The following is a 23,424-nucleotide window of genomic DNA, read 5'->3' on the forward strand; positions in this document are numbered from 1 at the left end:
ATGGGAACAGAGAGGACGGTCGTCTAATGCTTTTAGTAGCAGGACAGGTCAGTACTATGTAGGTATTCTGAAGTGTAATGAGATGAATCATTCGTATGCGCTCTCCGTACATTTTTATTTAATTAATAAAAAATGCAAGCAAGGCAAAAGGGATGGATGGATGGCTGTCTCCTTGGAGGTGCAGTAGCCACTAGCGATCCCCTGCGGGTCCCAATTTCGTGGAGGTGGAAAAAAAAAAAAAAAAAACCGGCTCGCAGCAAAAACACGGAAGGTAAACCGCGAATTGGAATTTTCCGCGACAGGAAAACCTGCCTCGACATCAAATCATTGTTCCTTTACGTACCTGAATGAATATGCTTCGTGTGGCTGTGATATTTTATTACGCAAGTGGTTCGTGGGCAAACTAAACAATCTTTTGTTGGTAACGTCTTTCCACGTGCTGGTTCCGAGAGCGCGGATCCCTGTAATTCGAGATCACTGTAAAAATCGTAATGGTGCTGTGCCGAGAAGTCGGGTTGATGTGACAGGCCAGAGCGTTGCAGCTGGGATAAAGTGTTTAAGAAAACAACAACAAGAGGCCAAGGTAGCGCAGCGATGCAAGATATACTGCCCCAGCCCTGGACGTTGACGACCCTGTGGCTTTAGTCATACAAGGTATTTCAGACTAATACGTAGCAGGGTCTGAACCCAGGAAGATACGACAACCCCGACTTGGCTGGGTCCGAGATGCTGGAGCGACTTCTAATAATTGTTGGGGAATTACGGAGTGACTGGGCAGCAATCACATAATCGAGCAGGTATACGGTGTAATGACGCAAATTGCAAGTGGTACCTAGGTTGTTGCCCAAATCCACTTTGAGGAGGACAGTTCAGTTAACCAGCTCAAGCAGACCAAAGCGATTAAGGACTGAAGATGAGGTTGTGCAAGCAGCAAACTAGTAGGATTGGAAAGCAAGACAAAAACCAGATGGCAGCCATGTGTGGGCAGGGGATGGTGAGCTGCGACTATGATGGTGGCTAGCATAGGTACCTACCTAGACACTCTTAGGTAGTGCCGTAAATGAACATAGCTTGGCGGACCGTTGGCACAACATACGTCGTGAGCTTTGCAGATGGTGTCGGTTGGTATCTGGGTGGGACCGTTGCCTGTCAAAGACATCTTGGGTCAGCGCTAAGTCTGGCCGGTCGATGCGGGAAATAAAGTGAAGCAGGGACCGACGAGACACCCGACCGCCCTGACATGACATGGCCTGTATCAGAGGGAAGATCCTGATGTGTTTGCAAGTAAAGGATTGCGTGGTATTTTAGTGTTCTCCTTTGGGCATGTGCGAAAACTTGTGCTCTCTGATTGATGGCTTCCACCAGTCCTTTCTCCTTACCCACTGATGGGCCTAACACCTGTAGCCAATTTGACCGGCGCTTCAAGCGCGCACGATCAGTATTATTTGTAGACTTTTTGTTTGCGATTATCCCTTGTTGATGAATGCTGCCAACTTTTGTACTGTATCGCACTGCAGGATTGGTTGAGTAGATCTACCAGTTCAACCCGACACCTGGGAGGCACAAGCCTTTGCGGCAGATGGTTCGAGGGCAGGGGCTTAAAGTGCCGCGCATGTCCATGTAGCAGGGCTTTGCAGACTGCTGCAGATTGATGATATATGTACGGAGTGTTGTCACACAACTAGGAACGGATGTCGACGATGTATAAGCCAGCAGCAGCCCATATAAAAAGCACAGTGAGGAAGGCTGCGACACATATATGTACCAGTGTCGAGCGCTTTGTCGAGGTAAATGAACTCCGTGCTTTGCCTGCAGGCTTAACAAAAGCAGGTTATGCCGGGTTTTTTTTTTTTTTTTTTTTTTTTTTTTTTTTTTTTTTTTTTTTCTCCAAAGATACGGTTGAGCCTCAAGAGTCAGTCAGTGCCTGGGTGGTATAGTTCAAGACACACAAGAAATGTTTTTGGGTGTTGCGTATGTGGCGCTCGCTACTTCTCCTTCTAAGCGGTCAAGATGGGTTGATTGACATCTCAAGCCAGTTCTTGAATCCCGGTCAAATCTTGATGAGATAATTGTCAACTGTATTCTGGGGGTGCTGGTGATCGTCCTTCGGCCCATACTATAAGCTTGGGATGCATCAGCTGCTTTTAAGCCTGTCCCTTGCTGTCCTGCTTGGTTTCTGCTTCTAGAGTGCTTCTCTGAACATTCTTTAGAGAACCAGGGTGGCCTAGCTGACACCTTTTCTCCTAGGGCAATGCCACTGCTGCTGGGGGTTCAAAGAAAAATTGAACCCTTTTTTGGTGGTGAGAGCTTATAGCGAGTCCCGGTTTTTTTTTTACACCAAGGAATATGCGGGAGTGCGTGCAGCTGACAAGCCACGTTCCGGGATAGGTGTAAGGGTGCCATGAAAGGACAAAGCAGGGTCATTTCAACATTTCAACATAGGGTAGGCGTAAAAGGCGCTAAGGTATTTACAAGTAACATTACACCATTACCAACAAGACGTGTAGGGTAATACACATATTAATGCTAATAAGATGATTTAAAATGCTGGTTTGTATGCACAGAGTTATCCCAGTTAAATATCAACTAACCATCTACCTGCCTACCCAGTTACCACTCATCCCATAATTATAGAATAAACATCTAGTTTTCAATTTGGATAATAAATATTGCAAACGTCTCGATTTGATAGCAATGAAAGTGCATAGGTAGGTTGAAAACAATCGATAGACTACAATTGTTTGATATCGGTTTAAATACCAAGAGTTTCTGATTATTGACCGACCGGGTCTCTCATCTTGACAGGGAACTTCAGTTCAGGGGTTAAGGTTTAACGGTCAACGGTCAACGTTCAACCTTAAGACACCGTTGTTACAACCTGGCACCTTTTGACCTGGATGCTGGGAGCGGGAGACCAGGGTAGCGACGGGTGGTCCGTCAACTCGGGGATGTGGAGTTGGAGGGGAGGGGAACTCAAGGGAAGCCCCCTTGCCAGAGCCCACGGCAATGGATAACCCATGACAGTTTAACCAAGCAGGGAAGACGCACATGTGGCATGTAGCTTAAAGATTGGCTTCTAAGTGCCACTGCCTTACCTAAGTGCCAACGGGACCGACTTATCGGATCGGGAATTAGGTAGGTAGCGATCAAATGACTACCTACAGCAAACCACAAGACAATTACAACGACCGTGATGGAGGGATCAATTAATAACTGCCATTACCCACGCAGAACGAAAGACATTGACGGAAAATTTGTTCAAAGACGAAACCAGATAGTTAAGCGACGTTACGAGATAGCTAAAGGGCCACCAACACCAAAACAAACGCACCAATATCCACCCAATGGCCAACCATCATAAATTAGGTGAATAAGTTACGGAACCGTCACGATGTCTACCTATTCTGGTCTGGTAAGGGGATCTTTCTAATCTTAGGAGGGGCGCCTCTATTACGGCGACCCACCCCTCGTCAGAATAGCATTTTACAACAATACAAAAATATTACACAATTTACGTTTGTTCATGGGCGTTGTGTTCGCTCTCGCGATAGCATGTGTTGCATTACACTGGACTCACCGTGAGATACAGAACACTACAGGTGATGCGAGCACGGCATGTACGAAGTCCGTGCAACTGTTGCTGGATTTACCTAAGAGAGTGACGACAGCCTACGGTGACAGCGACAGCGGCGGTGAGTTTTCTCTTTCTACCTTAGGCAGGTACATGTCGGGTACATCGCTTGAACAAGTACCTTGTAGAGGTAGGTACAGAGTACCTGCCTCACCTGCGCACCCAGTAGCGTTCGACTTGTCGAATGAAAGGATGGCGACAGGAGCGAAGCATTGGTGAAATCTTTTCCAAACGACAAAAGATGCCGCCTTCCTTAGACTAGGACTAACTAGCTGGCTGCCAAATCTCAATTGAGGTAAATGGCTCGTTGCTGGCGCTGGCTGGTGACAACGGCTTAATTACAAGGAAGGATCCCCCCCACTCCGGTCAAAGTAGTGGCTTGAGCACGTGCCGCACTTGGACAGCCTCCCGCTCCTTGTTCCTGACTCAAACATCAAGGTTTTCCTTTAATGCCAATAACAACAACAGCATCATCGTCATCATAGTAATTAAGTAAATTGACTGCGCTAGATCAGCCTTGTCTCCTGGAACCGACTTGAACCTTTTGATCATTTCTCACTCTGTCCTCAACTATCTTACGATCGCTGTATACACAAATATGGCAGTACGTCCATGTGCCTGATATACGGTCGCGATTGATTCGCCTAACGACCTGACGAGGTACATTGATTTCTCCTCACATGTATCAAACTTGTCGACGTCTGAACGCACAGCTTCATGTAGTCTACTGTACTGTACATGCGTGCATGCCACTAAGCGTCCCGATGCTTATGCAGTGCAGGTGGGGAGTGTGGTGTAAGGCCTAAAGGGACTAGGTAGAGGGACTTCTGGAGTGGTGGTGTGTGCAAGTCCTTCTTGGTCCGCAGAAGCTGTCCTAAACTAACTTGGGTCAGTTAATTTTAGGACGTCGCCTAGTCACCCAAACACCAAACTTGTCAACATCTCATTTCCCATCTCATGCACGGCTGACAGCTCGTTGTTACCAACCTCGCTGCCTCGGTCGTGTTACTGTACAGGTTCGATGTCGAGTCTGCCTATGGGCCTTGGGACCTTCTCACTTTGCTCTAGTGGCAGTTGCTGCTTCATCCTCGATGTTGCAATGTGCTGGTTTGTGACGGCCCCATATCTCATGTGGTGTTATTAGCCCATCAGTACATACATACTATCAAGAGTAACATGCGGGTTCTCATGTTGCGACACATCGTTGATGGGAATTCAACAAACAGCGCATCTACAATTGCCGCCACTGAAGTTGTATCCCCACTGTCCTCCGAGGCACAGCCGAAGCATATGATAATATCGCATTGCACTCGAATACACGTTCACCTGATGCCTAGCTCATCTTAGAACTGGAGCCTCATCATGCATTTTGATAATTGGTACTCCATTCCCGCAGCAGTAAAGTTACACTGCCCACGCATACACATGTTCCCAGCGACCGAGTATGGCTTCAGGAGTCACAGCTCCTGCCCGTCGCTATCACCAGTAAGATCTTGCTAGGGCCATCTAAAGATTCACGATCTCTTCACTTTCATCCGTCGTGGGCTTTAGCTGTATGGCCCTGGGCATGACCGCTGTCAAACATGCACAAGGCTGTCACAGACCCTGCCCGGCACTACCATCCATGGAGATGTACGATCATGGGCATGCTGTGCTGTGCTTAGTTGTGACCACAACCTGACCCATCAATCTTTTGACGATGTTTAGATCCATCCTCGCAGCCCTACCGTTGGAGATCGACCTGGGTTCAAGGCTTAAACCTCATCCTAGTACAGCCTCTGGGAAGTTGTCGGCCAGATTCTGAAATACCATAAAAAAAAACTGCGTGAGTGTTGCGACAGGATGATGCGATGGCTATTCGGTACATTATACCAAGCATAACGTTATGTTCATCCCCTGACCAATGTATATAGTTTAGCAGTCAAACGCTTATCGCGCGCCTCAGACGAACCGACAGTCGCATTTATCCTTCCTCTTCCCATAATTTCCCAATATGAACGACCAGACCAACAACACTCGTACCGTGTCGCACCCTGACGACTTTATCTGACGAGTCTCTGTGCCTTCAATCTCTCTAACTGCAGCAACATCCTTCGACCCACCACTGGAATGTCGGTCAGGGATGCCAGCCCACTCTCAAGTCGAGCAACTTACGTACCAGCCGTTGTGGGACTCTGTGTTCCCGGTTGGACGGGGTCCGCCATTTCCAGGCACAGCCAGGATGCGAACAAGGGGTGCGGCCGCCATTCCCCGGACCAGGGGGGGCCCGTATTCAAAAGACTAATTGGGACGATATGACCGGCAAGGGGGTTCCGCTTCCACGGCGGTTCACGATAGAAGTGCTGCAGCCAGATTGACTGAGCCTTGGAGCTTTTACGACAAATCTCTGAACCGTCTTGACTATGCAGCCGAGTTGATGCTCCAGCTTGTTTTGTAGGACCGCTTCCTATTCATCAGACCAACTGCCGGTATTGCCAAAGGGCCCACAAACGCGTAAAAAAGGAAATTGCCCGTGCTTTGATTGATACCAGTCAGAAAATACGGAGCATGATCTGTTCGCCTCGGTTTAGGCAGTTTCGCCCAGTCTTATGTTGGTTCGATGATGAGGTACGTAACCATCCAGCAATCCTTATTTGCTCGATATTACGGGATGAGTGAGGGTGGTGAAATAAGCTCTCCAAGTCCACGTCCCCGATGATACTCTGCACATTATTCACAACCGACGTTGCCAGCCTCGATCGATGAACTCGCCTTGTGATTTTACCTATCTCACTTCTCGAATATAGCACCATGCATTCTCACTAAGCAATACGCCAAGTATGCTCACATAGTGAGAGTATCATCCAGCTGATGTGTATTGTCAAGAGAAGAATAAGCCCTCTGTTACACAATCACCACTCCCACCAGGTCGTCTGCACTTCGATTTGGCATGTGCTGCTGAAGACTTTACGTGGTGCTAGGCAAGTGTTGGCTTAACATGATCGTGCAGTTCATGCGAACAGTGATGCAGAATCACTCATTTGCGGCAATAGACCCAAAATTGACAGGGTGTGTGTGCCTTTTGTCAGTTAACGGTTCCAGGCCATACTACACCCGCAGACGACCTTGAAGATCTGCTAGTGCTGAAGAAGGCAAGACAGATTCATTGTTATGTATGTAGTTTGTACAGAACAGAACCATGTCATGTTTCCACGAAGTATTCGTCTGCTTACAAGCAGAATCCTGTACCAGCTGTCGCATTGACTTGGATGGGTTTTGCCATCCTGACACCAAACCGCACTTCACGTTCTAACACGAGCGCCAGTTATTCAAGGTCTTGCCACCGTCTTTCAAATAGAAAACCCTGTTGTTCCTAGTGAATCCCACGAAGTGCCTATGCTGCCCGTCCCCACGCGGCTGCCATCTCACTACGTAGGCGAGCAGGCGCAACATTCACCTTCAGTCTTGAGTCTTGAGGTCATTGTCTCTAGTGGCCAGATAAAGAAAAGTAAAGAGGGCTGTCATTGCCAAATGAAGCAAACGAAGTTGCTGCGGAACATCTCCGCGGCCCCTCTCAAACAAGTGAGACATCTTGAGAGTGATATACATAACTGCAATCACTTACAGTATAGCTATGGGTCGCTGGAGTCTTTCACTGTATCTAGTTATAAATCACGCAGCAACATAGTCAGACAACGGCAGACAGAGAAAAGACGCAATCTGCTGGTGGGCTATCTTGTTGTCAAAAACTAAATTATGCTTGATGGTGTGAATTTCCAGACGTGTCTCTATCCTCTCTGTGGCCGCCACCACAATCAAGCCATAGATCGGCGGTTGGGCTGCTCTTAGGTTACTATTCTTGGTGATGGGTTGGCAAACAGTTTCTAATAGTTTGTGTAGTGTGGTGCCAGTCTGGAACGTCGCGACTGGCAAAATACTCTCTCTCTCTCTCTTTTGACTTTACATGTCTTGATCACCTATCCCTATAGCCGGACTTGGATACTTGAAACGTCTACATTCCTGACCACGGCGACTAGCCGCCCACCATGGGTCTCACTTTGATTCAGCATAGGACATGATATGACACAGAAAAACCCCTCTACTAACAGCTGGTCTCTTTAAATGAGTAAACTCAACTGCAAAACGAAAGTCACCAGAGATGATGCTGTCCTGAAATCCTTCATCCCAGAACCGTCTCTTGCTGTGTCCAACCAGCCATGGTGGGCACGAAACAGCTTAATATGCGGACAATAGCCTCAGGGCTAATGTCCTATTTTTATACTCTTATACTTCTCTGGTGCAAGTATAGTCTCGTGTGAGGAGTCAACGAGAAGTTTAGATGAGTGAAAATGATAGGGAGGCGTAGACACGTCTTGAGAGCTCATCTTATTCCTTGGCTGCTTCTATCCGTGATGCTAACGACATCAGGATACTGGCGCATGATATCAATCACATCCGCGTGCCCGCTTCCTCGGCACAGAGGCGCCAGCAACGGGCCTTGGTGATATTAGGAGGCAAACCACGGGTGCCGGCCTTGAGTCCAGACCGAGGTGTTGTACGACATGTCGAGAAAGCTAGAGCAGCGACCGCTCTCATGTACAGGACAAATGTTGTTTGGACGGTGAAAGGAATAGAAATTACGGGTGCCAGCATGAGGTGGGCGAGCAAGCCTTTCGTGCTAGGTCTAGATTGCCTCTTTGAACCTGCTACTGCGGGCACTGGCATAGGTACAAGACCGAGGCCCATAATGGTTGCGTCTTCTTGGTCTCGTGATTGAGAAATTGGCAGCCTCTGCACAGATCTTGTGCATCTAGGTGTGGCAGTCCTTTAAGCTCTATATGCGAGCTAGGAGTCGTCCTAAAGAATGCTATGAATTCACATACTTTAAGTGTCACTTGGCTGTGCTTGTCAGTAGTCGAATAGGTTGTCCACGGCAGTCTAAGCCAAGCTCACACCTCCCTCTCAGACTTGACACTAACGAAAAATAGACATAAACATAGGGATAGCCCTACGAGTTTCCTTAACAGAGTTGGAACTTACTTGCTAGTTAGTGTATTATTGAGTAAGTAGCTCGGCATTATCCCTTCATCACATCTGGCTCCATCTCATCAACAGTTTGCCACCGTAGGCACCCGACATTAAACTGTTGCTACCCAAATCGTGACGTGTTAATCGCTTGACTAACCTTTTTCTTCAAGCTTCAAACTCAAAGATAGTACCGGGCCGTCTGTCAAGATTCTCTTGGCCGAGAACGAGTTAATAAAGCCTTTCCATGCCAAGGCCAAGGCATTCACATCATATGTAACATTGTTAGTCACTGCAGAATGAAGAAGCCAGTACTGAAGATATCTTTGAGCCGAAATGTTATTTTGTTTATTTTACGTATCCTGAATGCCTCGCTAAACCGCTCAGTTCATGCTGATGATATATGTTAAAATTCGATACAAATCCGATGGTGAAATCCTTTCATTGAATACATTCAATATAACGCTCCATAATCTAAAGAAAGCAGTCATTGGTGGTGGTGGTATATATCTTTATGTGCTTGCTTGTTGGATTAAGCTTCCAGAACAGGCTCGCGGTCCCGGTGGCTGCGGTGGTGGTGATGATGGTCAGAATCTCTTGCCTTAGTGTCGTACTCTTCCTCATCTCGGTGACGCCTGCGCCTTTCACGATCCTTGTCTTCATAATCCGACGAGTCGTCTTCACGATGGCGACGATGGCGATGATGCCTTTTTCTCTCATCATCGTCTCTATCACGATCCCGATCCGTTTCACCACCATCTTCGTCGCGGCGTCGTCTCTCTGCGTACGAGATCAGTGTATGTTCCGATAGATGAATGAATCTAAGCTGTGGACTTACCCCGTAGAACCTGTGTTGCTGAGGCATACGCTTGAATTTCTTCCTTGCTAAGTACCCGAAGCACAATAACGAAGTCGTCTCTGACCTCGAATCTCTCCTTCCCAATAGTCAGAGCCTCGGGGTTCACAACCTTGCGGCTGATTTTAGTCCATTTTGCACCTGCAGGTGCTTCTCTGGCCTTTTTGTCTTCTTTATGAGGTGCAACACCCTCGCGGACAGGATTTGGCTCTTCTGGGAAACTGACCTTGGGCTGTTTCAAAATACCCTTGAGAGGTTTCTCGTCTTTCTTGTCACGAGGAGGTGACACTACACGGACTTGTTTGTCGTCCAAAGAAGTCTGCTGCAATTCACGACCACGAACTTCCTCTCCAGGAGGACTGGGGGGTTTTGAGTCGGGTGAGGAACGGTGTTCTCTGGACGACCGAGACTCGACCACGGGTTTGGAGTCTCTTGAGGGTGACGAGGAGCGTGATGTGGTTTCAGCGACGACAGGGGATTCCTTTTCTTTCTCCTTTTCGGTAGTGCTCAAGGCCGCAAGTTGATCCTTAAGTTGCCTCAAATCAGAAGTATCATTAGGGTTGAATACATTTGAATCGCGGCGTCTCCTAGTTGATCTCTTGCCTTCATCCGAGTCAGAAGACGAAACTACTGCCTCTCCGTTCTTACGAGAGTCTCCAGGTCGGCGGCTTGTGTCCCTGGAGCCACGGTCCTGGTCTCGTTGCCGTGATTGATCTCGCTGTCGCGATCGATCGCGTTCCAGGTTGCGCGGCCGTTCGCCTTTCATTGATTCTCGCCGCCTGTCACGATCTCGTTCACGCTCACGTTCGTCGTCAGAGCCCTTGCGTCTGCTGAACTCTTTTTCACGCTTGTCGTCGTCTTTGATTGCAGGAACCAGTCCCACGGCAGTCGCAGCGATGCCCAGGCCGGTGGCCACCTTATCACGGAATCGAGTACGCTCCTTTTCATCATCGTCACTACCCTTCTTACTCTCACGTCTATCACGGCGGGGCTCTTTCGAATCAAGCCAACTTCGGCGACGATCATCGCGCTCATGCTCGGTTTCACGCGGCAGATCTTCATCGGAGCGTTTCTTGGGCTCTTGGCGGCGTTCGCGGCGTTCATCGTGTTCATCAGCCAGATCAGTTCGAATGCCAAACCCTCGAGAAGTGACTCGGTCATCATGAAAATACGGAGTCTCGTGTGAGCGTTCGTGTTCATGGGAACGCTCAAGTTCGGGCTGTTCACGAAACTCGCGCATTTTTCTCTCGTCTTCTCGGCTACGGTAGTAGTCATCATGGTGCGAAGAACGGGGCGGTCCTTCCTGGTACAAAGACACTGGTCGAGGCCGTCTCGTCGTCTCGGCAGTGGCAACGAGAGGGACATCCTGTTTTGTGGATACAGGCTCCGGTGTCTTGGAAGGCATCGGGGCATAATCTCGTGGGCTTTCATACCCTCGAATCTTATCGAAGCCACGAGTACTAGGTGGAGGGCCTCCTCGGTTATCGTATTGCCGGCTGTTCGAGGGGCTGCTTGTGCTTGTAGTTATATAATTGCGACTCAAGTCGGGACTTGTATCGACGTTAAACGTTCGCTGGTCCGCATTGTAATTGATGTTGGGGCGGTAGTATCCGCGGTCCAGACTCTCACGTCTTCGAGTTCTTGTCGGAGCCGATTGGTCAAGATCATAGCGAACGAGTTCGCCCGCATTGGTGTACTGATACCCATCGTCTCCATAATCGACGTTGTTGGAGCTTTGGCGTGGGTTGCTCTGGTAGATACCAGAGTGACGGTTGTTGCGGTACGGATCGTCGCGCACCAAACTGTTGCTGCGGTCCCTGCTACTACGACCATAGCTGTCGCTACCTGGCTGGTCGGCATATGAGCGGGCTGTGCTGCGTGAACGTATAGATGAGGCAGGTTGTGTGTAGAACTGCCCATCGCTCGACCGATACTCGTCCCGTATGGGACTTCCGGGACGGGCGTTGGAAGAATGAGAACTGGTACCGTTAGCACGGTCCTTCTGGGTGGTCATTACAATAACCGGTGGCCGACTCGTGGAATCGAGAGTGGAGGACCTCTGCGTTCGAGTAACATCTCTAGTAGTTGGTCTGTGTGATCGAGGATCCTGGGTAACGGCGTACGTGCGAGTCGTAGTGTTGGGAGTCGGTGTTGTAGAAGTAGTTGTAACATATCCTCGTGGTGTTGTCGTTGTTGTTGGGATAGGTTGTTGCTGACGGGTAGAAGTCGGCATGACATGCATATCACCAGCATACAGAGAAGTATAACCAATGCTTGACGGCAATGAAGTCCTCGCATGATTCGAGAACGTAGCCGCTCGTCCAGAGGACGGGTAGCGATAACGGTCCGTCATGATGACGTGGGGCTACCGGGATTGGAATACCAAAATGATTACTCAGTTGTCAGACTATGCGTGCTGCTGGAAGCCGACAGCGACTGAAGTCAAAGTCGAGTTGTGAGAAACGTTGGACAAAACGTGACGCTGTGCAGAAGAGCGGTAGCGTTGGGTCGCCAGGCGTTGAAGTGAGTGGAGGGCAGCAGTGGCGTATTGTAGTGTAAGTAGTCCACCCAGCGGAATGACGGCAATCTACTTTGAAGCCAAGGCCACGTGAGGAGGGGTCGAACTTGGTCGGTCCTTGTCAGCTTTGGCTAGCAATGACAGGATTAATATTCGGTAGTATAACAACGACAAGCCCAGGGTTTGGTGGTTTAATGATGGCTCCGGTTTAAATGCCCCCGGATAATTTACTCCTCTGGAGTATTTTTTGAGCGAGTCTCAGTCGATTCTGGCAGTATTCCTCTCTGATAGCTTTGGCGTTGAAATCGGATGATAACGGCCAAGATGACGCCGGTCTCGAGGAGTCACCACGAGGTTGACAGTAACACTGCCTCGAAACGTGGCCACTGACTAATTGAGGAAGACAGAAAAGGGAATCTCCGCTGTTTATGCAACCAAATCGATATTTGGCTTGTTTGCTTGGCTGGCTCTTTGGTCGATTGATGGATTGATGGTAGTATCTAAGTAGACAATTGGCGTTGGTCCCGCTCATTCCTGAACCAGTCAGTCTGGAACAGAACTACACAAATTGTCAAGAAACTGAGATCACGGAATACTTACGATAGTAGGTCTGAAACAAATAAAAAGAAAGACGGCCGGGTAAAGGATGTCAGTCCCGACAGTCGACTTTTCTTTGTTCTGCGCTGTGTGTGTGTTTGTCCTTGTACGAGGGTCCACCACCAAAAGGTGGTCGAGGTGGGGTGAGGGGCAATATCAGAAGAATAAAAGGCAAGAATTATGGAGAGACTGGGAAAAGGTGCAGAAAGAGAGAATGAAGGAGAATATGGCAGAAGAAGCAGTTGGCGATGTTTTGTCAGAGAGCCAATGTGCTCTCTCCGAAAAGGGCTCCGGGGCACGCCAGACGGTTCAAAGAGAAGTGATATGCTCCGTTATGGTAGCTAGCCTGACGGTAGACTAATCCCAACGTCTTTCACGCGGTATTGAGGTAATGGGAATGCCGATGACGATCGATGCGGTGGCGTGGAGAACGCAAACTGACTTTGTACGTACAGGTGCAGGCTGGGTACCTGGACAGAAATTGGCGTCAGTCGAAGTCACCATGAAACCGTTTTTTTCTCAAAGCCCGTGTGGATGGTACCTAGTCTCGGTAAGAGACAGGGAGAACGTCACCAGCCCAGGATGTGCAGTTGCCAGCGCCAAGGGTAATACATACAGGGACCCTTCGATCGAGTACCTCTTGTCTGCAGTTGAGATGATACGGGTGCATGCAGCAAAGTTCTCTTGCTGGATCTCACTGGATACCCGTTACAGACTCTATGTGATTCGCTAGGTTTTATTTCTTCAATTGCAATTTTGTTCAACGTCGGTCTTGTATGCTGTTGTCGTCTCAACACCGCACACGCTAGAGAGTTGGGTTGAATCCCAAGGATATCCCGCCGTGTCTGGGCGGAGCCGGCTCTGGGCTTAGCGTTTCTGGGCTTTCCGCCAGGCTTGCTAACTCAAATAAGTGATGGAACGTTTGAATCTCTCTGGAGATGTAGCATTGACAGTGCTAGCGGAACAATGCTTCGGGCGCAAAAACAGAAGCCCAAACAACCCAACAGAAGAACAGCCTTGATCCCAGACTCGGGCGCCCGGGTCTTGGGCTTCGGAAAGGTCCACCGGGGTTGACTTTGTAAATCGTCCGCTTACTGCAATATAGTGGGGATGGAGTTGTCAGGCTTCGATGCCAGGGTCAGGGACCTCGTGAACCCTTGGTTTTGAGACAAATAGCTTATAGACCAGGACCAAGGTGGGCTGCCCGACCTGAGCTAGAACCGTTGACCGTGCTGCTTCTTGAATCGTGAGGCTCTGCAGCTATTGTGTAGATTTCTCTGTTATCCCGTGAGTAAAAAGTATGTTTGCGGTAACGTTAGCTTCTGCGTCTGGTCTGGGCAATGACGTCCCCCCTCGGCCTGGACGAGTTTCCACTGCTATTTTTGAAACTCGTTTATCTTTTTTTGTGGCGAATGTTAAAACCAAAAGTTGCCCGCAAGAATGACGAAGACAATTAGGACCTGAACAGATCTGCAGCCAACGTCTCGCTGCTGAGGATAAACTCCTGGGTAAATTGGATGGCTTTTTGAGAATGCAGATCCGAGGTGAAACAGGCACAAATGAGACGTCGGCAAGGCTACTCCAAATCAAGTGGGTAGCTTGTTGAAGCCTCAACAGAGTTTCGATATCCAGCAGCGACGATCAGGCTGAGGAAGAGTGCTAAGTATAAATTGATCAAGATTTGCTTAACAGGCAGGTAACGTGCAAATAGTTAGGTGGGTAGCATGCGTTATCCTGATGAGAGAGCTTTTTTACAAACAGGACGAGGAGAGAATGGGATCTTGATATCGTAGCCGCCAAGTATGAAGAGGCAACCAGCAACGGGCCGTTATTTCTCTGCCCAACTTGACCAACACCATTTACCTCATACCTAGGTACCTAGAGTAAGTAGGTACCTATGGGATGAAACATGTGCTCCTTCTTGTTTGGTCAACCTATTTTTGTTATGGAGCGTTGACAATTCCGGGGAGGAAGTCAACTGACAACTCTCAAATTGTGTAACCTCAAACAGCCTGTTCTACACATCCAAAAACCCGGCAATGCTCCGAAAATACAATGACAACCATACTAATTTATGCCATGAGTATGCTCAGTATCACAATAAGCCTCTCTTATCCAATGGATCACTTCTATAACCGCTCCTGTCGTCCAATTATGAGCATCGCATTTAATCCTGGATTAACTTAAGAGTCCAGAAGCGTTATCTGTCATCCTGTCATTGTATCAGCAGCCAAGGGAATGGCCCACACTCAGAGTTCAGTTCAGTTCAACCTTGTTCGACGAGTGCCTGATGCAAAGGGCTGCTCGAGACACCTCGCTGGCGCATGATAGGACAGTTGCACTGACTGGGGAAGGGAAGGTCTTTCACCGAGCTTGACCCAAAGAGCCAACCAGTTTAACATCTACTGTCAACAAGCAATGCCCAAGCAGAGTCCTCATGACTCAACCAGGTTGGTAAATTTTCTGCACGATGAGGCACATCGTATGAGTGCTCCTGTCTCGTCCGTACAAGCGTTCAGAATGTGGGTTCTTAAGCATGTACCTAGACTAGTTGACAAGTGATAGGTAATTACGGGATCTAGAGAGCCTCACCTTTCAAACCTTGAATGTAAGTTTTTCTCTATTCTCTAGTTGGTCCGAGTCCATTTCGCTTATACGCACGCATTGGTCCCCTTGCGAGCCTGCCTCAACGCAGATACCTCTAACCTAACACATAGCGCGGACCAATCTTACAGCCAGGCTTTGTTATTGTTTTCAAGTCTGATGCCACATCAACATTTCCTGAGATAACTGCTCACTACCCACTAGAACAAGTAGGAAGTCAAACTCAAGTCGCATCAGCACCTGGGGGTGGAACCGCCCTTGTCCTTGATCAACGCCTGAATGTGACCTCCACTACTTCAGGATCTGAGCGAATATCCAAGTAGATCCACAACTCCAGCAAACTTTCTACATAAGAAACTTGATTTTCACTCGATTGAGCCGATCTGGAAAGGCTTGGTGCGGACATTTAGCTCGGTAGCTGAAGAAAGCCCATCCTGGTTAGACACGGCCAGGAACACCCTCGTAACTTGCATCTGACAAATTCACAAAGAGAGCCGGAACCGCTGAGCGGCTGGGGGCTACTAGTCATAGTCAACGATGACCTGGCTCTTTGGTTGTCAGAAACGAAGCTATGACCTCTCCGAAGGGAGTAAGAAACTCATGCCTTCCTGTCATATGAGGTTGTCTGACGGGTTTCATTGTGATCAGAAGAAACTGATGTCGACAAATCACAAATAAGCTTAGTATAGACGAACACTTTCTCCACAATGTGGCACCAAAGAAGACAATCAGAAAACAATGATATTCGATCCGGAGGGCTTGCTTGGGCATCTAGGGCATCCATCCATATGGCCCAAGCAGCGCTGATCTTTCTGTGTACGTTTTCGCGCCATGAACAAAACCATACAGCGTGACACCTCAACCCTCACCCTACAGGAAGACTAGGCTGAGAACAGTTGAGTGTTCCGTCGGTATGTTCAAATGCCGTTGATGGTACCAGTACAAAAGCTATGTGGGACGGGACTTGCTTCAAGCGCAGCTTGTTAGAGATGGGACCAACAATCATGTAAGGAGCAGACCAGGATCCAGGATCAAATACACATCTGTTGATTATTGTAATTTGTACCCCATAACATACAGCGGTGAAGCTTCATTGTGCCGAGGTGCGCATACGTCTAATGATATTCTTGTAATCCTTATGTCAAGACATATAGTGACTGCATCGTGTTGCCTCGAACTTCGATCCATCGTCATGTCATGTCCTACAAGGACAACGCGCACGTGACTGAAGAAACAACATTGTTGGATGGCAGAACTTTGTGTATGTGGTAATAGCTCTCAGTATGGCTTGTTCGGACATATCCTCATAATAAATATCGATTCCATAGTTGTAATACGCGAAAACAATGTGACACAGCCTCCCCGGGTGCACCAACGGAACGCCTGCTTTAAGCCAGCGCACCCATGGGGTCCCAGGGAGGAAGGACAATGGCCTCCTTTTTGAGGACATCCTTCACTTCTTTACTGCAGAACCGGGGATCGACAACTGCCTGATAAACAAACTCATCAAGCCAGGCATCGCTCATAACAAACCAGCCCTTGTCACCAGCAGCAGTACCCCAACTGTTTTGTACCCTCCAGCGGACAGGTTCGCCTGTCTCCTCATTGAGGTGAACTGCTGTTAACACCATAGCATGTGTCATCTGGCTCTCTTTTGTCGTCAATCGCTGTGCCTTGCTCATGCCGAGTAAACTGGTGTTGAAACCCAACTCGTAGTTGAAAAGATCGAGGTCCATGATACCAGACTTAGAATCACTGAACTTGCCAACGTCGCTACCAAAGAAGATAGGGATGCCGGCCTTTAGCATCTTGATGCAAGTCCTCTTGAGAGTATCGATATCAACGTTGACATAGCTCACACCGCGTCCACCAACAATGTTTCCCAGTCGTGATACTGAGAGCAAATTGAGTGGCTTGTGGCGAGGATCGTGCACGAGTGATATCATACTGTCAATTGTGGTAGATGTAATCCGGAATTCAGAGCTGTATATGTTCTTGGCAAACTCTTTAGGGGTCAACTTGACTTCATGGGCCTTGCCATTCTTATCGTTGTACTGCCAAGTGAAAGCATCCTCGGGACTTGGTGGTGGTCCGAGGAGAAGAGTCATGATGAGAGAAATCTCACGCATCATCTTGTCCTTAGCCGAGGAAAGTGTGGTGGCGGAAACACCATTTTGGGAGTTGATTAATCCTCGTAGTTTAAGGGCGAACTCGCGAAGCTTAGTCTTGATGACGTTGTTCAGAATGCCAGAGCTTTGGGCATTCCAGGTATCTGGGTACAGAGTCTGAGGCACCAGACCGTACTTCTCGACAAGGTTGTACACCATATCCCACTGGCCACCGTCTGAGACTATATCACCCAGCAAGTTCTGGACAAGTCGACCTTCGAGGTCTTCTCCGGCAGTATCGATGACTTGCTCAAGAAACCAGTTGGACTTTTCAAGTTTATCCCAGTAGAAAAGATACTGCTGTGATAGCTCGAAACTCTCGAGGTTGTATCGCTTCATGAGGGCCACGCGGAAGACGTTTGTCGAAGCAAAGAGCCAGCAGCGACCGCTTGAGCGTTGGTTTGTGATAGGATCTCCTTCAAACGGAATCTTAACATTGAATACCTGCTGGTCCGTAATTTCGGTCGGCAGTGAAGTGAGAACCTGTCTTGGGTTGGTTGAGCTCAGCGCTGTAAGAGCGAGTCTTTTCTCAGGTTAGTCATACGTTGGTACTGTGGCAGTGGTATCTCACTTGTTCTTGGGGTCCTTGAGAATAGAAGCCTGCCATGATTCAAGTACATGAACTGAGAGACCTTGTGCGTCTCGAACCAGTGGTCCAAGGGGAACCTTCTCAAAATCGCTGCTGATCTCGACGTACTCCTCGTCATCCTGAATTTGGAGACTATGGAGACGATCGAGCACTGCCTTCTCATGAAGTGTCGGCTTTGATGACTGAGCACCCATGATCGTTGCGGAAATCTGAATGTGAGTGAAGTGTAGTTTCGTGTATATAGAAATCGAGTGAGCCTCAAGGGAGTTAAGTTAATCGAACTATGAGATGGACTGAAGATAGGAAAGAACACTGAGGGAAATTGTCCAGGTGACTAAGAGTTGTCACGCGCTCTCTTATCAATCATGAGCTTGCGTGTGAGGCAGCCTTAAGTACTATCCATCTTGGGCTAGATTTCATGGCGCGGGGAAGCACCTTGATGATAAGGGTCGCAATGAGGTGGGGAGGAGAGTTCCTAGAATAGGAGATATGTGGTTCAAAGACGTAGGTATACCCTTCAATTGACGAAGCTTCAAACAAAAATAAGCAAGACTCATTGAGTGACTTGTTCCATGATTGTATCAGCTGTGGAAGAAGTCGATAACTTCAGATGAATGATTTAGGGCAGCTTGCTGTGTCAAAAATGACGAGGGTATGGTTGTTGGACAGTGTTAGTTTCCCATGGTAAAACGAGACCTTGATGGCTACAGGGCATCAGCCGATGCCACTTTATCTACCACAGGGAACATCAATTCACATGTTGGGCATAGAGCACCAATGAAAAGCTAAGTAGATGCGGAATCAATTGTCAATTACTATAGTTCATGTACAGAACTCTCCCATCTACACAAAAGACTCCAGTATTTCCAGCTAGCCAATATCATTTATCCAATCTTGACACAAACAAAACTCGAACCATCTTGACACAACAGGTCCCCTATGAAACTTGACATTGTACAGGTAAGATTAGAGACAGCCCAGACCCGCTCCCCACAGTTGAGGTGAGACTGGTAGTGCTGTCCCTTCACTCAATTAAACATTGGGAAGAAGTCGCATTGCAAGCGGCTGCCCGAATTCAGAAAACAGTTGAACACGCTTACAGGCGAGAGCCGTGGATGACCTTCATGTCAACGGCAAGCTCACGGCCACCGTCGTTGAGGACGAGGACGCGAACAGAGCCACGACCGGACTCGAAAGCGTTGTGGAGGCGAGAGTAGAGGTTGGACTGGTCAATGACAGGGAGACCCTGCTTGACGTCGCCAGTCTCGGTCATGGCAACGATCTGACCCTCCTGCATATCGAGGACACGGTACTGCTTGAAGACAGGGCCGAGCATGGACTGAACGACAACGCTGGGGGCAGGGTTGGAGATGAAAGAAGACTCCTCATGAAGCTGCTTGGTGAAGAGGTCGACACCAAGGTAGCGGTACTGGCCAGTGGCAGAGGAGGTGGAGATGCGGATGACCTGGCAGGGGCGGCCCTGGAGCATGAGGAAATCACCCAGACGGATGTGGTGGCAGGGGATGCTGACGGTGTTGGGAGCGCAGTCATTGGCAGGACGAGAAGTCTCGCGAATGTCAACCTCAATGTCGCGGGACTTGTCACCGAGCTTGTGGATGCCGCCGTTGCGGAAAGAACCTGGTGACTGGGTTAGCTTGAATTGCGTCACGAATAGAGAGCTTGATGGCGCTCGCTGGGTGACAGATTTCACTTACCCTCGTCGTCGTAGTAACCCATCTTGGACTTGTCGGACTTTGAAGCTTCGACGGTTTGTTCAGTAAATCTCACGTCCTTCTTGTAAGATGGACGAGAAACGGGCTTGTCAACGGCGTAGCTGTTGACTTGAGTTGTCTTGGTGTCGCGGTACCGTGGCTGGGAAGAGCGGGCGTCAACAGTGAAATTGTTGATCTCAGTCTTCTCACAGGTGTTGTATTGAGGACGGGAAGATCGGCTGTCAACAGTGTAGTTGTTGAATTCGGTCTTCTCGGTGTGGTTGTACTGAGGGCGAGAGGAGTGTTCGTCAACAGTAAACTTGTTGATTTCAGTCTTCTCAGAGGAATGGAATTGGGGAGCGGGTCGGCCTTCAACGGTGTAGTTGTTGGCTTTGAAGTTGTCTTGAGGTTGGTAGTGAGGATGAGAGTGGGAAGAAGGGTCTTCTGTGGAAAAAGCTTGGGCAGGGCGGTAACGCTGGCGGTATTCACGTTCAGCGAGATCAATGGGGGTGGAGTAGTAGGGATGACGGTGGGTGTCGATCTCTACGTGAGTGTGAGAAGTTTGGAATTTGGGAGGTGGTTGGTAGTGGGAAGGTTGGTGGTACTGGGAAGGTTGGTATTGAGAGGGAGGTTGAGGTCTAGATTTGTCTGGGTTAGCTGATGGATGTCTATAGTAAGTCGTTTGCGTATCATATGGCAACGGGAGGCGGCGGCCCCTGAGATAGCTCCACCGCCTTGCTCAGGCCAGCAGGCTTAGAGGCGCTAGTGAGCCGGGGAGGAAGCAAAGCAAATTGGGTATCCAGCCAAGCTGAAGTGGGTTGGCATGGTAGCATGCAGGGGGTGGGTGTGTGAGGCGTGTGAAGAGAGGATATGAGAAGTGATGTGAGAAGTGATGTGAGAATGGGATGGCTGGGGACTGAAGCGCTCCGTGCGCGGTGGGTAATGGTCAAGGCAAGCCAGACCAAGAAAAGGGAAAGTGAAAACTGATGGTTGGGAGAAGGTCGGGGACAACGGTAATTGCTTTCGCCTAGCGAAAAATGATGTGATGAATTGTAGTCTTGTTCTCACACGTCTCCATGGCCAGATCAGCGCAGAGGGATGAGAGAATACAGACCTAGGCATAGAGAGCAAGCAGGGCTTTCTCCGACCGTGGGAAAATCGTATCCCCCGTGTAATTGACCAAAAAAGTAACGAAAAAGATGCGACCTAAATGGAGATGAAAGGAAATGTAAAATCGAACGTACCGTCGGGAGTCTTCACGGATAGTAAAGTCTTCGTGCTCGAATTTTTGGACACCGGGACGGTGGTAATGTTCTTCTTCACGCGTAATATGGACCTCTTCTTCGATAAACTCTTGCTCTTGACGAGGAGGAGGGACCTGTTCGGCGGTGACGGAGACAGAAGATATTTCACCTTCCCGTCCGGCTTCGGGCTGTTGGGGTTTGATCTCAACCTCTTCGTGTATCTTTGTTTCGGTAACGGTCTGTGTGTGGGATTCGGATTCCCGATATGTCGATGGGAAGATGCTGAAGGGAACGGGGACGCGTGCCTCAAAGTCCAGATTTGCGACTTTTGCTGGCGCGAGAGAAGCTTCTCATACAACCTTCCGAAATTCGAAAGGATGACAAGAAGTTCTCTGGCTCTTGTTCCTACGAAACAAAAGTCGAAGAGAATGGAAAAGAATCGGGTGATGGCGAGCGAAGGCCTTCAGTCGTTCTTTTCTTCTTGTCTGGGTGAGGTTGTGAATTGACGATGTCGATGTGGATGGCGATAATTGGAGGGAGTAGGAGGAGAAGAGGGACCGGACAGGACTCAGAACGAAACTGGGCTTTTGAAGACGGGGGCAGGATTGGACGAGTTGTGCCTCTGTGAGCGGTTACTGTACTTGTGTTGCTCCCTCGGTAGCGCTGCGTTCTGTTGATCCGTTGTGTCCTTTCTTGCCCAGCCCTTTCCCACGTATGCTGCCCTGATCTCTCTCTGCCTTACTGCCATATCTCACCCCCATGGGTGTGTCGATTGTTCGCTCTTGTTGATGTTGATGGCTTGTTTACCACTTGTCTTGTTTACATGTCAGGGGGCCTGCATGTCGTCCTATTTACCTCTTGCCAAATTGAGGTTAGATCCGCAGCCCGAATCCCGTATGTGGGAGGCCCCACCATCCACTCCGTGTTTTGCAGCCCCTTCTTGGCCTGCCGGCCATTTTAACCCTTCCTCCTGCGTCTCAGCCAGAGACAATCAGCCAGCCTCCCAATAGCTCTTGGAGCTCTTTGCCTGATATTACCTAGTTGCTCTCCAGCTTTAGCCAGTAATCAGCCAGGTAGCTACCTAGCTTTCCGCGTCAGCCTGCTATCCTCCCATCCTGTTCCTCGCAATTCTTCTTCCCACCTCCAGATTTACCTTGAAAGATGTGACACGGTCCATGCTTTCGACATGGCTCTCAAACAGCAACTCGCAAACGTTAATGGAAAGTGGAACATAACCCCGTAAGCGATAGATGAAGCTTCGATCTCGTCACCGCTCCGCGTTCATCGGACCTGGTCGACTGAGTTGAACGCCATCTGGCCTGTTCGGCACGTAGCATGGCAGCATGGATATGAGCACAAAGATCTCGCTCTCCCTCGGTTGGATTTCACCTCACTGATCCCATGCTGGTCCGTTCCTGACCCTCGCAGCAACATGGAGAGCTCGCGTCATTGGACGAACATACATGCCAAATTTGATCTCGCCCAGTAACGCCACTTTTCAACCATGTAATCAAGGGTGGAACCTGGCTGCCGCTGGGGTCGGCACCGCACAGTATCCCCAACCACTCACTTTATCGTCGATGCTCTTCATGAGATCTCTGGATCTCCGTTTGAAGCCCATTGACGCCTAGTGTATCCGTATGAGGACAGGACCGATAAAGTGACAATGCGTGACTGACTGCTTCAGCCTGGCCTCCGGTAGTCGAGAATGACCTAGCTGATACAAAGGCCAGGCCAGAACCGGAATCAAATTCTTAGTCGCAGCACAGTTTGAGGAGATGACTTGGTGGGCTCGTGCAGATGGTTGCCTCCTTCCCATTGGTGGCCATGTGAAATCCCTAACCTCTCTAATTTCAATGACTCTCAAATGTTTCTAAACTCGGCACACCAACAACCTCTGTTCAGCTGCAGCTTCAGCGGCTGATCCATGATTCAACTCGTAATCATTAATGAACGAGTACGGGTGATATCGTGGAAGCTTACCATTGGATGGCGCCGGATCTTTTATGCGAGTGTATTATTTAGTGCAAGTATGCGATATCACACATACAGCTGAAAGCGACCTGTCGTTGAGCGCGTCCTTCAGTCAGCGCATTGAGTTTCTCTGCCTCGCCATGGCCTCAATATTCGAGCGGAACTAATACCAAAACTGTGCAGAAAGATAGCATTGGTGGCTTCGGAGCTTCCGTTAGCTGCAATGGCCTAACCTCTGCTTCGTAAATAGTACCAGATTGGGCACTTGTCAGCAATCACCAGCCTCCGTGTTTATCAATTGCATTCGATACCCGTTCAATGCAGCGTCGTCATCAGCATCATAAGCTGCAGGAAAGCTTGTTCCTTGTCATTAGCTTCTTCTCCGAACCAATTGAACAAATGTTCTTGTCTGCGATTCATTTCAATATCCCGCACACTGTACTTTACCATGTTCCATGTTCCATGTCTGATATCAAATCCTTAAATATCAATAGAACAGCAAGCCAGAAGCACTAACTTGCCAAGGC

At 48.9% G+C, this 23,424-nt stretch overlaps 3 protein-coding genes across 3 annotated transcripts; all 3 read right to left on the bottom strand.

The window, feature by feature from the left end:
* Positions 1-8,690: 8,690 nt before the first annotated feature.
* EDB82DRAFT_554442 (uncharacterized protein) lies at positions 8,691-11,844 on the bottom strand (the record flags this gene model as incomplete). Its single annotated transcript, XM_025733794.2, has 2 exons — positions 8,691-9,415; positions 9,474-11,844. 2 exons carry the CDS (start codon positions 11,842-11,844, stop codon positions 9,168-9,170), a joined length of 2,619 nt encoding a protein of 872 aa, XP_025584665.2. The 3' UTR covers positions 8,691-9,167.
* Positions 11,845-16,598: 4,754 nt separating this feature from the next.
* On the bottom strand, positions 16,599-18,161 carry EDB82DRAFT_474272 (peptidase C1B, bleomycin hydrolase; the record flags this gene model as incomplete). The annotated part of the gene is made up of 2 exons (XM_025733795.1): positions 16,599-17,901; positions 17,950-18,161. The coding sequence occupies 2 exons, from the start codon at positions 18,159-18,161 to the stop codon at positions 16,599-16,601; spliced, it is 1,515 nt and encodes a 504-aa protein (XP_025584666.1).
* A 597-nt stretch (positions 18,162-18,758) lies between these two features.
* EDB82DRAFT_574186 (uncharacterized protein) lies at positions 18,759-21,671 on the bottom strand (the record flags this gene model as incomplete). The annotated part of the gene is made up of 4 exons (XM_025733797.2): positions 18,759-19,605; positions 19,683-20,347; positions 20,924-21,254; positions 21,560-21,671. 4 exons carry the CDS (start codon positions 21,669-21,671, stop codon positions 19,064-19,066), a joined length of 1,650 nt encoding a protein of 549 aa, XP_025584668.2. The 3' UTR covers positions 18,759-19,063.
* Between the last annotated feature and the right edge of the window lie 1,753 nt (positions 21,672-23,424).

The sequence above is a fragment of the Fusarium venenatum genome (genome assembly GCF_020744135.1).
Source record: "Fusarium venenatum strain MPI-CAGE-CH-0201 chromosome Unknown EDB82scaffold_2, whole genome shotgun sequence".
Lineage (NCBI taxonomy): Eukaryota > Fungi > Ascomycota > Sordariomycetes > Hypocreales > Nectriaceae > Fusarium > Fusarium venenatum.